Genomic DNA, 15,368 nt, shown 5'->3' with positions numbered 1-15,368 from the left:
GCAACCTTAAATAATAACTAAAAATGTACTCACCAGTGAAGATGTACTCACTAGTAAAGATGTACTCACCAGTAAAGATGTACTCACTAGTAAAGATGTACTCACCAGTAAAGATGTACTCACCAGTAAAGATGTACTCACCAGTAAAGATGTACTCGCCAGTAAAGATGTACTCACTAGTAAAGATGTACTCGCCAGTAAAGATGTACTCACTAGTAAAGATGTACTCGCCAGTAAAGATGTACTCACCAGTAAAGATGTACTCACTAGTAAAGATGTACTCACCAGTAAAGATGGGGCAAAGCTTTTCCCAGCAGGTGATTCCACCCTCGGAGGTGTACTGTCCGAGGGCCACCTCCAGGAAAAACACAGGGAGACCTCCGCCAAAGAGGAAGATGAAGTACGGGATGAGAAATGCACCTGGAGGAGGAGAAGACGAATATGGAAACAAATGTGTCAGGTTCAAGAAAAACATATGTGGTCATAACACAATGAAGTACGTGTGAATCAAGGGAGTTGCTACGGTAAATCATTTTACGTCAGTAATGTTAGAAGGACATTCATTTGTTAGTCAAGTAAGTCAACCATGGAATGGTTAGTCAATTGGAATGGCTTTAAGCTGTAAAACCTTCATGTTCTAGACCTAGATAGCAGCTGTAAAGGAACCATGGTTGCATGCAGAGAGACTGCCCAGATAGCACATTTGGTTCCTTGGAAGTTGTGGGAACGTACGTTTTTGGTTTCCCATTGGTTCTGGGAACGAAGCCATAATTTTCCTAACCGGTAAAACTGAACGTTTTTTTAATGTTCTGAGAAAGGAAGTGAACATTTCGCCTGTTCTGGGAATGTACATTTTTAGCTTGCAGGGAAGTTCTGAGAACATTTTACTATGGTTCCCTAAAAGTTTTCCTGGGAGGTTTTATTAACTTTCTGAAGAAGGAAATTATAGGTTATTTTAAGGTTTTTGAATAAGTTCCTTAAAACTTTCACTGAATGTTTGAATAAGACTTTTAATAACACTGCTAGCTAAGGTTAACTGTTCTTAACTACAAGCACAGATAGGACACATGCAAACACATGTATTTTTTTAATCATGGAGACACGTGTATTTTTTTTATTGTGGCACAGCATCAGTGAGATTCGAACCTATGATCTTCTGTTGGATGGCTCTAGCATGCTTTTTTAACTCATACAAAGCTGTTAATTTTTCTCTATTCAATCAGACCCCATTTCAAAGGAAACACGCACTCATTAAGATCAGGTGTGGCCAATTAGTGGGTGTGGCCAACACAGCTGAACACACTTAACAAGATAGAGGATAGAGAGAGTTTTGTTGATGCGGAGAACAGAATATATGTTTTTAAATAACAATCTTAGAACGTTGTTAATGTTTTCTTGTGTTTTTGTGTTTATGGAAAGGTTTCGGAATGTACTGAGAACATTACTTGAAATAGAACCACGAGGATACCTGTAGAAATGTTATACTGAAGTACTGAAATTCCCACAGAACAACGTTGTTTCTTAACGTTCTTGGAACTATGTGAGAACATTCCCAATGTCAAACCAGTTGGAGAACGTTCCTAGATTACCAAACATTACCAAAAATATAAATTAAATCTAAACATGTTTGAACTTTTAGGAAACATTCTGTTAAAGTAATGAAATATGAAGAAAATTACTTTTTTTTTTGTCAAGTTCCTTAAATGTGCAGAGAATGTTCCAAAGCCAAGCAACAATCCTACACCATTCCCAGAAATATGTGGGTAAGGTGGTATGCAAAATACCCATAGAACCACGCTCTCACCAAACTCTGAGAAACATATGGTTCTCAGAACGTTATGTGCTAGCTGTTGACCTGCACTAACCCACTCTCATGACTTGAATGAATAACCCCCGTGAACACAGCACTCTGCATCTTCTGTTTACATGAATATGTCACAGAGAACTAGCGTCATTGACCCCGTCATCTTAGAATAAAGAAGTTGGAATTGGAATGGCTTCATTCCCTTTCACCCTTCATGACCTAGTCAGTAGCTGTAAAGGAGACAGGAACTCACCTCCGCCATTCTTATAGCAGAGGTATGGGAAACGCCAGACGTTCCCTAAACCCACGAAGCCCCCAGCGACGGACAGGATAAAGTCAAGCTTGGAGTTCCACTTCTCCCTCTGGACGGGCTTCCCCTCTGCCTCGTCCTCGGGCCGGGTACCCGGGCTCTTCCCTGGGGAAGGCTTCAGCGTGTCCTTATGGAAGTCCTTCAGACACTGGAGCTTCTCTTTCTGTGCCATGCTGCAGGAGGGAGGGAGAGAAGGAGTGGGGGAAATAAATGATTAGACAGAGTTCATCTGAGGTGAGTTGATGTCGTAATGACCTTAACACAACTCCTAGCATTCTCATCAATTGGATTTACAGGTTCCTGGGTTTATTCCCCCCCCCCAAATTCGCTGCAATATGTTCAAGAATAAAAACACCACACTTCATGGTGAACGGGGGTCCACCTGTATAAATGACTGACCTAAATAGATGCCTGAACAAATTCTTCACAGAGTCACGGACATGAGGGTTTTATTCATTAGGCACCAAACAGAAGAAAACAGACTGATAAAGGGAGGGACTAACTCGACTTGTCCAATAAGAAACTCTTATTTTCTATGGTGTGAGCGAATGAATACGACCCAGTTTGGGCTGCTCAGTGATCGGTCATTTGAGGAACTAGCTGAAGTGAATATCTCATGTATTTGCTGTTGAGAGCAGGACACAGACTGACTGAAATACAGTTTCTTACAAAAAGGTGTGGGTGTGAATGAGGCAGAAAAAGGTGTGGATGAGGCAGGAAAAGGTGTGGATGAGGCAGAGGAAGGTGTGGATGAGGCAGAAAAAGGTGTGGATGAGGCAGAAAAGGGTGTGGATGAGGCAGAAAAATGTGTGGATGAGGCAGTGGAAGGTGTGGATGAGGCAGAGGAAGATGTGGATGAGGCAGAAAAAGGTGTGGATGAGGCAGAGGAAGGTGTGGATGAGGCAGATGAAGGTGTGGATGAGGCAGAGGAAGGTGTGGATGAGGCAGATGAAGGTGTGGATGAGGCAGAGGAAGGTGTGGCTGAGGCAGAGGAAGGTGTGGATGAGGCAGATGAAGGTGTGGATGAGGCAGATGAAGGTGTGTATGAGGCAGAGGAAGGTGTGTGTGAGGCAGAGGAAGGTGTGTGTGAGGCAGAGGAAGGTGTGTGTGAGGCAGAGGAAGGTGTGGATGAGGCCGAGGAAGGTGTGGATGAGGCCGAGGAAGGTGTGGATGAGGCAGGTGTGGGTATGTGTAAATATAAATCTCATCAATAAGTCAATTATCAATTATTGATTAACCCATTATTTCTGTGTGTGTGTGTGTGTGTCTGTGATAAAATAATTTGGTGGATGCTGATATTTGTCCTAAATCAATTGACTTCCTGCATTTCCCAACTCCCCCTGGGAGAGTGGGATCACGGCCAGGGTCAGCCATTATCAACGGCGACCCTGTGTGTGTGTGTGTGTGTGTGTGTGTGTGTGTGTGTGTGTGTGTGTGTGTGTGGGGGGGGGTTGGGGGTGTAAATTTAACCTGTCAAACCCCATGCCTATAATTCATATACACATTTCATACAGTCATCTCAACACAAATTTCTGAAGGGGCATATAATGGATGGCTTGGATATCCTGTTCTCATTTTCCAACCCTGGTATAGAGTGACTGAACTTACAGTACATGCATCAATCAATTATCCCATGTCTATAATACTTTACTAACGTTTTTGTAATTCACAAAATAAATCTGAGGGGAAATGCTTGGTTTAAAAAAGCATTGAAGTATGTATAATATCATATAGGTCTACATAATATCATATAGGTCTACATAATATCATATAGGTCTACATAATATCATATAGGTCTACATAATATCATATAGGTCTACATAATATCATATAGGTCTACATAATATCATATAGGTCTACATAATCATGATATTTAGCACATCAGAATATAACTGTATCGCGTCTTGCCTCTTGCTAGGCAGTCATTGTAAATAACAATTTGTTCTTAATATGATCTGCCCGGTAAAATATAAATGTTTCAAAAAGTCATAAAATTGCTCTGTCACTATGTACAACTGGTTAGGCTGGCCAAGTCAAAAAACAAACTTTACACACATCACAAATACTACTGTGGACATTACGAGCTGAGGGTTATGAGGGCTTGAGGACTCACAGAGATGAGAAGCCAAAGTGTAACACTCGATCCACAGTGGTGTACACTTGATACCCTGAGCCCTGAGCCCTGAGCCCTGAGCCCTGAACCCTCAGCCCTGAACCCTGGGCCCTGAGCCCTGAGCCCTGAGCCCTGAGCCCTGAGCCCTGAACCCTCAGCCCTGAACCCTGGGCCCTGAACCATGCTCTCTAAAGCACTTTCCATTTGTCAATGTCTCACTCTACTCTCCCTGTGTCCTCTGTGTACTTCCTAATAGGACTAGTGTATGTTGAAATGTAAACAGATATTGAATCTCCGTCCAAAAGGAAACATACACAGTATTTACACTGTACACACTGTACAGTAGTCTACACAGTATTTAAACTGTACAGTAGTCTACACAGTATTTAAACTGTACAGTAGTCTACACAGTATTTAAACTGTACAGTAGGCTACACAGTATTTAAACTGTACAGTAGCTCAGTTTCCACCTCATTTTGTGGGCAGTGTGCACATAGCCTGTCTTCTCTTGAGGGCCATGTCTGACTATGGCGGCAGTCTCTCTCAATAGCAAGGCAATGCACACTGAGTCTGTACATAGTCAAAGCTTTCCTTAATTTTAGGTCAGTCACAGTGGTCAGGTATTATGCCACTGTGTACTTTCTGTTTAGGGCCAAAAAGCATTTTAGGTTGCTTTGTTTTTGGTTAATTCTTTCCAATGTGTCAAGTAATTATCTTTTTGTTTTCTCATGATTTGGTTGGGCCTAATTGTGCTGCTGTCCTGGGGCTCTGTAGGGTGTGTTTGGGTTTGTGAACAGAGCCCCAGGACCAGCTTGCTTAGGGGACTCTTCTCCAGGTTCATCTCTCAGTAGGTGATGGCTTTGTTATGGATGGTTTGGGAATCGCTTCCTTTTAGGTGGTTGTAGAATTTAACAGCGCTTTTCTGGATTTTGATAATTAGAGGGTATCGGCCTAATTCTGCTCTGCAACCATTATTTGGTGTTTAACGTTGTACACGAGGATGTTTTTGCAGAATTCTGCATGAAGAGTTTCAATTAGGTTTTTCTCCCATTTTGTGAATGCTTGGTTGGCGAGCAGACCCCAGACATCAACCACTCTCTCTCCCTCTCCGTCGCTCTCTCTGTCTGTCTCTTTCTTTCTCCACCTTCTCTCCGCACTCTACAGTAGAGGCCTTTGAGCCTTTATATCTGTCGATAAAGCTGTTTGTCGATAAAGCTTTACAAGGATATTTTTTAAAAACGGAGTAAGTTCCTCCACGTAATAACCTTCAAACAGCCACATAACAGGTAGAGAGGCAGACCAAATCAAGACATTCCTAACACTAACAAAGACATTTGAACTAAATTAATAATGGCAAAAAAAATTATCAAATATTTATTCTACTTTAATTCTCAAATATTTAGAACTGCATCGTGTATAAAGTTACACATGTACTAAAATATACTGTTTAACAACTGTTATGAATGTATGTAGAGGAAAAAAACGACCAAAACCAGTCATTTATTGGGTAAAACACCAACGTTTCGGCATCACTGTGCCTTCTTCCATGTGATGTCATGAATACTTGAACCAGGTTATGTGCTTTTTATTAGTATATCACCTGTCAACATGAATCTGGCCAGCTTCTTTATGTTGTATTAGTATATCACCTGTCACCATGACTCTGGCCAGCTTCTTTATGTTGTATTAGTATATCACCTGTCAACATGAATCTGGCCAGCTTCTTTATGTTGTATTAGTATATCACCCGTCACCATGAATCTGGCCAGCTTCTTTATGTTGTATTAGTATATCACCTGTCACCATGACTCTGGCCAGCTTCTTTATGTTGTATTAGTATATCACCTGTCAACATGAATCTGGCCAGCTTCTTTATGTTGTATTAGTATATCACCCGTCACCATGAATCTGGCCAGCTTCTTTATGTTGTATTAGTATATCACCTGTCAACATGAATCTGGCCAGCTTCTTTATGTTGTATTAGTATATCACCTGTCAACATGAATCTGGCCAGCTTCTTTATGTTGTATTAGTATATCACCTGTCACCATGAATCTGGCCAGCTTCTTTATGTTGTATTAGTATATCACCTGTCAACCTGAATCTGGCCAGCTTCTTTATGTTGTATTAGTATATCACCTGTCAACCTGAATCTGGCCAGCTTCTTTATGTTGTATTAGTATATCACCTGTCAACATGAATCTGGCCAGCTTCTTTATGTTGTATTAGTATATCACCTGTCAACATGAATCTGGCCAGCTTATTTATGTTGTATTAGTATATCACCTGTCAACATGAATCTGGCCAGCTTCTTTATGTTGTATTAGTATATCACCTGTCAACATGAATCTGGCCAGCTTTTTTATTTTGTATTAGTATATCACCTGTCACCATGACTCTGGCCAGCTTCTTTAACTGCTCTGACTGCTCACTCAGACTAAACAGAGCAGACACCAAGGGGCCACCCATATGTGTCCCTATTCCCTGGAATAGTGTTCCTATTGGAATGCAGCCTAAGACAATTAAACGCAATGTGCAGATTGGACAGCGCTTCCGAGCCGAAGATGACACAGCCGACTGTTACTGTGAGGCTGTTACTGTGAGGCTGTGACTGTGAGGCTGTGACTGTGAGGCTGTTACTGTGAGGCTGTTACTGTGAGACTGTGACTGTGAGGCTGTTACTGTATGGCTGTGACTGTGAGGCTGTTACTGTGAGGCTGTTACTGTAAGGCTGTGACTGTGAGGCTGTGACTGTGAAGCTGTGACTGAGAGGCTGTTACTGTGAGGCTGTGACTGTGAGGCTGTTACTGTAAGGCTGTGACTGTGAGGCTGTTACTGTAAGGCTGTGACTGTGAGGCTGTTAATGTGAGGCTGTGACTGTAAGGCTGTGAGGCTGTTACTGTGAGGCTGTGACTGTGAGGCTGTTACTGTGAGGCTGTGACTGTGAGGCTGTTACTGTAAGGCTGTGACTGTGAGGCTGTTAATGTGAGGCTGTGACTGTAAGGCTGTGAGGCTGTTACTGTGAGGCTGTTACTGTAAGGCTGTTACTGTGAGGCTGTTACTGTAAGGCTGTGAGGCTGTTACTGTGAGGCTGTTACTGTAAGGCTGTTACTGTGAGGCTGTTACTGTAAGGCTGTTACTGTGAGGCTGTTACTGTAAGGCGGTGAGGCTGTTACTGTGAGGCTGTTACTGTGAGGCTGTTACTGTGAGGCTGTTACTGTGAGGCTGTGACTGTAAGGCTGTGACTGTGAGGATGTGACTGTAAGGCTGTGACTGTGAGGCTGTGGCTGGGATGCTGTAAATTTCCACTCACTACCCAGAAAGGAGAGGGCTGTGTGGGCTGTGTCTGCATGCGTTTGTGTGTGTGTGTATGTGTATGTGGGTGCACGTGTGCGTATGTGTGCGTATGTGTATGTGTGTATCTGTGTGTGTGTGTGTGTATATGTGTATGTGTGTGCACGTGTGTGTGTGTGTGTGTGTGTGTGTGTGTGTGTGTGTGTGTGTGTGTGTGTGTGTGTGTGTGTGTGTGTGTGTGTGTGTGTGTGTGTGCACGTGTGCGTGTGTGTATGTGTATGTGTGTGCACGTGTGCGTATGTGCAACTTCCTGGAATCATCCACTTTACATGTATCAAGAAGACTAGTAAGTCAAGGCAAAGACTGATGGACTCAACAAGAACCTTACCGGGCCTGAGCAAGCGATCCACACCTCTGTGCATCATCATTGGTACAGCAAGGTACTTGGGGTCTAATTCAGCACGACAACGCCTTTCCCTTAAAAGTAAACTTAAATAACTGTAAACTTCCATTTCCTGAAATAGTACACTAATATAATCTCAGTTCAAAAACCAAAAGAGAGGCTGTGATTGGCTTCCTATTTGCAGGTTTGTATCTGAAATCGGTAAAATCCCAAATCATCATACCCGATGGCTTGGTAAATAGAGAATTGTCTCATTAAATGGCACCAGTACTGTGTATTATCCCAGCACAATAGGCACTTTCTCCACTGTGTCCAATGTATTCTCTATCTCTATAGCCCACAGCACCACACACAGACCAGCCTGGTCTCATCGACTAGACGTACCACAGCACCACACACAGACCAGCCTGATCTCATCGACTAGACGTACCACAGCCCACAGCACCACACACAGACCAACCTGGTCTCATCGACTAGACGTAACACAGCACCCCACACAGACCAGCCTGATCTCATCGACTAGACGTACCACAGCCCACAGCACCACACACAGACCAGCCTGGTCTCATCGACTAGACGTAACACAGCACCCCACACAGACCAGCCTGATCTCATCGACTAGACGTACCACAGCCCACAGCACCACACACAGACCAGCCTGGTCTCATCGACTAGACGTACCACAGCACCACACACAGACCAGCCTGGTCTCATCGACTAGACGTAACACAGCACCACACACAGACCAGCCTGGTCTCATCGACTAGACGTACCACAGCACCACACACAGACCAGCCTGGTCTCATCGACTAGACGTACCACAGCACCACACACAGACCAGCCTGGTCTCATCGACTAGACATACCACAGCACCACACACAGACCAGCCTGGTCTCATCGACTAGACACCACAGCACCACACACAGACCAGCCTGGTCTCATCGACTAAACGTACCACAGCACCACACACAGACCAGCCTGATCTCATCGACTAGACGTACCACAGCCCACAGCACCACACACAGACCAGCCTGGTCTCATCGACTAGACGTACCACAGCACCACACACAGACCAGCCTGGTCTCATCGACTAGACGTACCAAAGCACCACACACAGACCAGCCTGGACCAGAAACATCACATTCAGATCACAATGTGTCTTTTATTCGTCTACAAATGTCTAAAAATGTGGGCTTGATCAGAATGTGACAAAGATCAGGACAAAGGACGCATGTTAGCACCAGATATGAACACTGCTAAAAACACAGTTGAGTCAGAGCACTTTCTCCCTCTCTCTTTGATCTCTGCCTCTCTCTCTCTGACAGTCTCTCTCTCGCTCTCTGACTCTCTCTCGCTCTCTGACTCTCTCTCACGCTCTCTGACTCTCTCTGACGCTCTCTCTCTCTCGCTCTCTGACTCTCTCTCTGCTCTAGTTATTATTGTCTTGGGTTGGGGGGATGGGACCTACATTGCATGCTCTCCTCTCTAACTGTAAACCACAGAGGACTTTGTCATGCTATTGAAATGCATCATGCAACATTCTGTGGTCCGGGGCCAGGGCCTTGCAGCAGACCTGGGTTCAAGTAGTATTTGAAATAAGTCAGCGTTGGCTTTAGCCTGCCTGGTGACCAGAGAGGCAGAGTTTGGCAGTTGTGTCACTACTTTATTGATTGTATTGTGCCAGCCAGGCTCAATCAAGCGCTAGGTAAAGTATCAGAAATTATTTCAAATACTATTTGAACCCAGGCCTTCTGAGGCAACTGAAACGTCGGGTCTGGAGTCAGAAAAAGCAAGACATGTTTATGTTGATTTATTTTCCCTTTTGTACTTGAACTATTTTCACATCGTTGTAACACTGTACATAGCCATAATATGAAATTTGAAATGTCTCTATTCCTTCAAAAACTTTTGTGGGCGTAAATGTTTATTGTTAATGTTTTATTATGTATTACCTATTCCCCATGCCAATAAAGCCCTTTGAATTGTATTGAATTGAGAGCAGGGACAGAGAGAAAGAGAGAGAGTAAGTCTCAGGGACCTTACATAATGTCCCTACTTTAAGACCATGGGCATTTCCACCGGGCCCTCACATTGAGTTTTCCATTCCTCCCCTGAGTCCATGTTAACCTGCTATGATCTCTATTAGTTTTCAAATCTCTGTGATTAATTCAAGGAGAAGAAAGGAAGGAAGGATGGATGCTTTCAAAGTATTTCAACAAGGCCCCTGGCTCTCATGCTCAGCTGAGCTCCTCAATTAGACAGAGAGAGGAGGGGGGAGAAAGATAGGGAGGAAAAGAGAGAGGGTGGAGAGGAGGGAAAGAGTGAGCGAGCGAGAGAGATAGATATTTACACAAAGTAACTATGAGGTGAAATAATGATTTACAGAGCTTCAAGGCACCCTGGGTATACGCCGTTATCTTAGTCGGGTGGATGAACGTTAGTAGTGGAACCCTTAGTTTCACCAATCTATGTGTGTTGACAAGTGACTTGGCTGCTTAAAGAGGAGGAGGGGCAAAGGAAGGATTTCAGAAGTATTCATGCAGAGCTCAGCTTAATCTTGATCATTATTGCAGTAGCCTAGAAATTGTTCAACCTCATTAGCCTTTATTGATAATGTCAACCATTTTGGAAATACCCACAACCACCTCAAAACCCAATAACAAAGTAAGCAAAGACTTATTGAATCATTAAAACCAATTCTAGATATTCAAAGACCACATGCATCATGAGAAAAGGTTATTTCTGCCAGGAAAGTGGACACAAGGTAAACTATAGCGAAGACATATTTGCTTTTGCACATGTGATATTGGGTAACATTATTACCCAAGTCAAAGCAAAGGAAACAAACTGGCAACAATGTTTCACTCCTATTTTTATTACAATCATACGGTCTTATCTATCCATTTCAAACATCCTTTATATTGCACGCTGCTACATTCCTTCCTCAAGGGCACACTTTCAACCTCCAAGCGCCGACATAATCAACATAATTAATTGTCTTTGTTCTACAACTGTTCCAATTATAGCCACAGAATGTAGAAGTAGCCTTCACTGACACCACTATATTCAATCATGTTTTACCAAAGTTAAAGAGAGACGCAAACGTAGCTTCTGTAGCCTGGTGATTACCTGTAGTCTAGTGATTACCTGTAGCCTAGTGATTACCTGTAGCCTAGTGATTACCTGTAGCCTGGCGATTACCTGTAGCCTGGTGATTACCTGTAGCCTAGTGATTACCTGTAGCCTGGCGATTACCTGTAGCCTGGCGATTACCTGTAGCCTAGTGATTACCTGTAGCCCAGTGATTACCTGTAGCCTGGCGATTACCTGTAGCCTGGTGATTACCTGTAGCCTAGTGATTACCTGTAGCCCAGTGATTACCTGTAGCCTAGTGATTACATGTAGCCTGGTGGTTACCTGTAGCCTAGTGATTACCTGTAGCCTAGTGATTACCTGTAGCCTGGTGATTACCTGTAGCCTGGTGATTACCTGTAGCCTAGTGATTACCTGTAGCCCAGTGATTACCTGTAGCCTAGTGATTACATGTAGCCTGGTGGTTACCTGTAGCCTAGTGATTACCTGTAGCCTGGTGATTACCTGTAGCCTAGTGATTACCTGTAGCCTGGTGATTACCTGTAGCCTAGTGATTACCTGTAGCCTAGTGATTACATGTAGCCTAGTGATTACCTGTAGCCTAGTGATTACATGTAGCCTAGTGATTACCTGTAGCCTAGTGATTACATGTAGCCTGGTGATTACCTGTAGCCTAGTGATTACCTGTAGCCTAGTGATTACCTGTAGCCTAGTGATTACATGTAGCCTAGTGATTACCTGTAGCTTGGTGATTACCTGTAGCCTAGTGATTACCTGTAGCCTAGTGATTACATGCAGCCTAGTGATTACCTGTAGCCTAGTGATTAAATGTAGCCTAGTGATTACCTGTAGCCTAGTGATTACCTGTAGCCTAGTGATTACCAGTAGCCTAGTGATTACCAGTAGCCTAGTGATTACCTGTAGCCTAGTGATTACCTGCAGCCTAGTGATTACATGCAGCCTAGTGATTACCTGTAGCCTAGTGATTACCTGTAGCCTAGTGATTACCAGTAGCCTAGTGATTACCAGTAGCCTAGTGATTACCTGTAGCCTAGTGATTACCTGCAGCCTAGTGATTACATGCAGCCTAGTGATTACCTGTAGCCTAGTGATTACCTGTAGCCTAGTGATTACCTGTAGCCTAGTGATTACCTGTAGCCTTGTGATTACCTGTAGCCTTGTGATTACCTATAAACTGGGTCCTGGAAATTTGCCAATTTTTCTCTCATTCCCAGCTACGCACAAGCTAGGTGACACGGGCGGCATTTAACGGAATATCTTTTTTTAAAATCATAGGCTGCAATGTAACACATCTCTGGTAGACTACACACGGATTTAAGACTCATGGAGGTGTGTCTTCAGTTACGTTTCTGAGCACACTGAGAACGCCAGAAATGAATGTAGGAAATGAAATAGAAAGTTGCCCCGTTTCTCGTGGTAAAGGGATTGTATGGCAAAGCCAGAAAACGAAGCTGTTTAACGTATAAACCCAAGTGGCTGTCTGAGGTAGACTCTGAATCATCATCAGACATACAATAGCGGGCGTTGTTATACCGTTACACCGTTACACCATGCCAAACCATAACCCATCCATGGCATAATCGTTTGATCATACAATCGACACCCACTATCGATTGAAGGAGAATGTATTATGCCAGCCATTTGCAGGCTGGCTACACGACCGCAGACACTGTTCTTTATGTTCACCCACACACAACCTCAATTATTTATGTCCCCTACCAGCCTTGAAGATCAACTCGTCTTTCGGAGATGCTATTCATCAGAACGGATCGAAATGTAGGCAAGGCTATATGACAGAATCTGGTCTTCTTTAGCCTATGACAAAGAGAACAATAAATTGCGCACATATAATAAACAACACGAGGATAATGAAGGGTTGAATGTCTATGAAACTATTGTAAAATGAGCGACAATCGCCACAACGTGTCGCCTATTCAGAATATGTTCCGCTTCGTCTAGCTTAGCCTACAACATGACTGAGGAAACAATAGGCAGCATTTGTAGCCGAGCCTCGAGGAGGATGTGAGAGAGTTGATGTATGAAATGTAACATGAGCGAGCCAACCGTGCACCGTACACTCAGTAGCTGCTTCCCTCCCTGCTCTCTGTTCCGTTAGTCAGACATTAACCGCCCGGTGGTGGCAGAAAATGAAATGATTCTGTGCCCCACAAAAAACACACATTACCAGTGAAATAACCTTAAATTGAATTAATGTGTAAATGTAAACCTATGAAGTTCTGCACTGTAGCCTAGGATTGTCACAAAATAATATAGATATCATTTGCGTATAATTTGATTGAGTTTTGGAGGAAAATATAGGCTTCATCCCTTCTCTCATGCGAGGATATTTGCATGAGCTCTAAATAACAAGACTCAACCTTTAAGCGGAAATGTGTTCTGAACGTTCTGTTTTCAAAAACGTAAAGAGAAAAAAAATGATATCAACCTGCATTAATGATTCATGGTCAAATGCTACTTTTTAAGCATTAAACGCCATAAATGAGATTGAACAACATATTGTGACACAGAAATTATAAAATTCACTATCGGAAATAAAATACTATAATTAATCTAATAGTATATGAACTCTAATCATTTGCATATAGCCTAGCTCATATAGCTGTAACCTAGGTGATGATGATGATGATTCCTTTGCCTACCTGTATTGGCTTGAATTGATTTTATTCCTTTAGAATTGATCAGTCCCTTCAGTGTAGTACGGTGGACGGCGTGTTGAATAGTGAGACTTACGGCGGTAAATGTTATTTATAAGGTTTTCTTTCTGACCTTTGTCTCTTAAAATGGGTGACCATGTGTGGAAAAACACCGGCCAACCTCCCAGTGCAACAGGAGAGCGTCTTCTTAAAGAGGCAGGTTTCACTAGAATCAGCTCGGCGCTTGTTCCGCGCAGCAGCATCACGTTGGCCTGTACGCACGCGCGCACAGAGAGAGCCCAAGAGGTCGGAGGGAACTGAAAGCACACAGAAACGACACAGCCTACCATGGCCATGCGTGCCTGAAAACAAATAGAATTACCACTCAAGTATAGTTCAATTCATTAACTTAAAAAAAAAAGCATTTATACTTGTTTTGCATTTTTGCAAATGCATTTTGTAAACAAACACTTTCCATTCTAAGATAATTCTGCATTGTCAGCTATGATTCACACATTGGCATGTAGCATAATATGTTGACATAAGCATAGCTGTTTACAGTAAAGCCTACTTGCAATTACCAACCTCAACATCTAATGTGTTTTGGAAAAGACACCAGCCTATGCATTCAACATGCAAAGTGTGCTATGAGTACGTTCTGTATAAGGACAGGCCATCCTAAGTAGTCAGTTTGAGGAAACAACCTAGATATATATATATATATTTATATATATATATATTTTTTAAAGTGGCTTGAATGCCAATTGTTATAAACCTAACATGATTTATAACACGATTTTATAGGCTACACAACATGGCAGGTTTATGCTCTACTCTGCCAATTCCTAACAAGCATCTTGAACAAAACTCAGACATTTTATTATTGGGACTCTACAGGATGCTCTACTGCCTCAAGTAATGAGTTATAAGGCCCTAGGGAGCTGCTGTATTTCCATAACCAGCTACTACACATATATTGTCACGGTGTAAACATAGAAACAAGGAGTGTGTTTCAGCCAACATTTCAACAGAAGAAGAGAAGTGGAAGAACCGTCCCTCTGGGTAAAATAGCGTCTGCTAAATGGACTAACTGTGACTATAGAGTAGGAGTAGGTCTTTGTGTAGAGTTTAACAGGGTGTGACATTGTCTTGGCCTACACTCAAATGTATTTGTAGATAAAAAAACAAACTAAAAAATAAGATGACATTTTCGTAGTTCTTTTGAGGCCGCAGAATGAACTGTATGTTGTTGAGATGGGGTGGCAGGGTGGCCTAGTGGTTAGAGCGTTGGACTAGTAACCGGAAGGTTGCAAGTTCAAATCCCCAAGCTGACAAGGTACAGATCTGTCATTCTGCCCCTGAACAGGTAGTTAACCCACTCTTCCTAGGCCGTCATTGAATAAAGAATTTGTTCTTAACTGACTTGCTTAGTTAAATAAATGTAAAATAAAATAAAAGAGATAACAGTATCAGTACAAACAGTGTGTACTTGTACTGGAACTAGTTATATGAGCCATCAGAATGTGTGAGTTGAGGAGGGAACTAATACAGGATGTTCTTTTAAGGTCATTGTGAATTATCTGTATGCTGTTAGATAAGGCCAGTGCCAGACCTTTAAATGGTCCAGAACTATATCTTCAGCAGGTCTATATTTTTTATTTTTTATTTAAGTAGGC

The 15,368-nt window shown here is 42.7% G+C and overlaps 1 protein-coding gene across 1 annotated transcript in view; it reads right to left on the bottom strand.

Moving 5' to 3' along the window:
- LOC112246296 (sodium- and chloride-dependent taurine transporter-like) overlaps positions 1 to 13,890 on the bottom strand; it is a 31,533-nt gene extending 17,643 nt beyond the window's left edge. The window contains exons 1-3 of the mRNA XM_042324858.1: positions 13,699 to 13,890; positions 2,058 to 2,287; positions 286 to 420 (exon numbers count right to left, since the gene is read on the bottom strand). Coding sequence (XP_042180792.1) covers positions 286 to 420; positions 2,058 to 2,286 — 364 coding nt within the window. The 5' untranslated portion in view covers position 2,287; positions 13,699 to 13,890. The remainder of the gene's footprint in view (positions 1 to 285; positions 421 to 2,057; positions 2,288 to 13,698) is intronic.
- Between the last annotated feature and the right edge of the window lie 1,478 nt (positions 13,891 to 15,368).

This window comes from Oncorhynchus tshawytscha, linkage group LG07 (assembly GCF_018296145.1).
Source record: "Oncorhynchus tshawytscha isolate Ot180627B linkage group LG07, Otsh_v2.0, whole genome shotgun sequence".
NCBI classification, from domain to species: Eukaryota; Metazoa; Chordata; class Actinopteri; order Salmoniformes; family Salmonidae; genus Oncorhynchus; species Oncorhynchus tshawytscha.
This window is presented reverse-complemented; position numbering and strand designations above follow the sequence as displayed.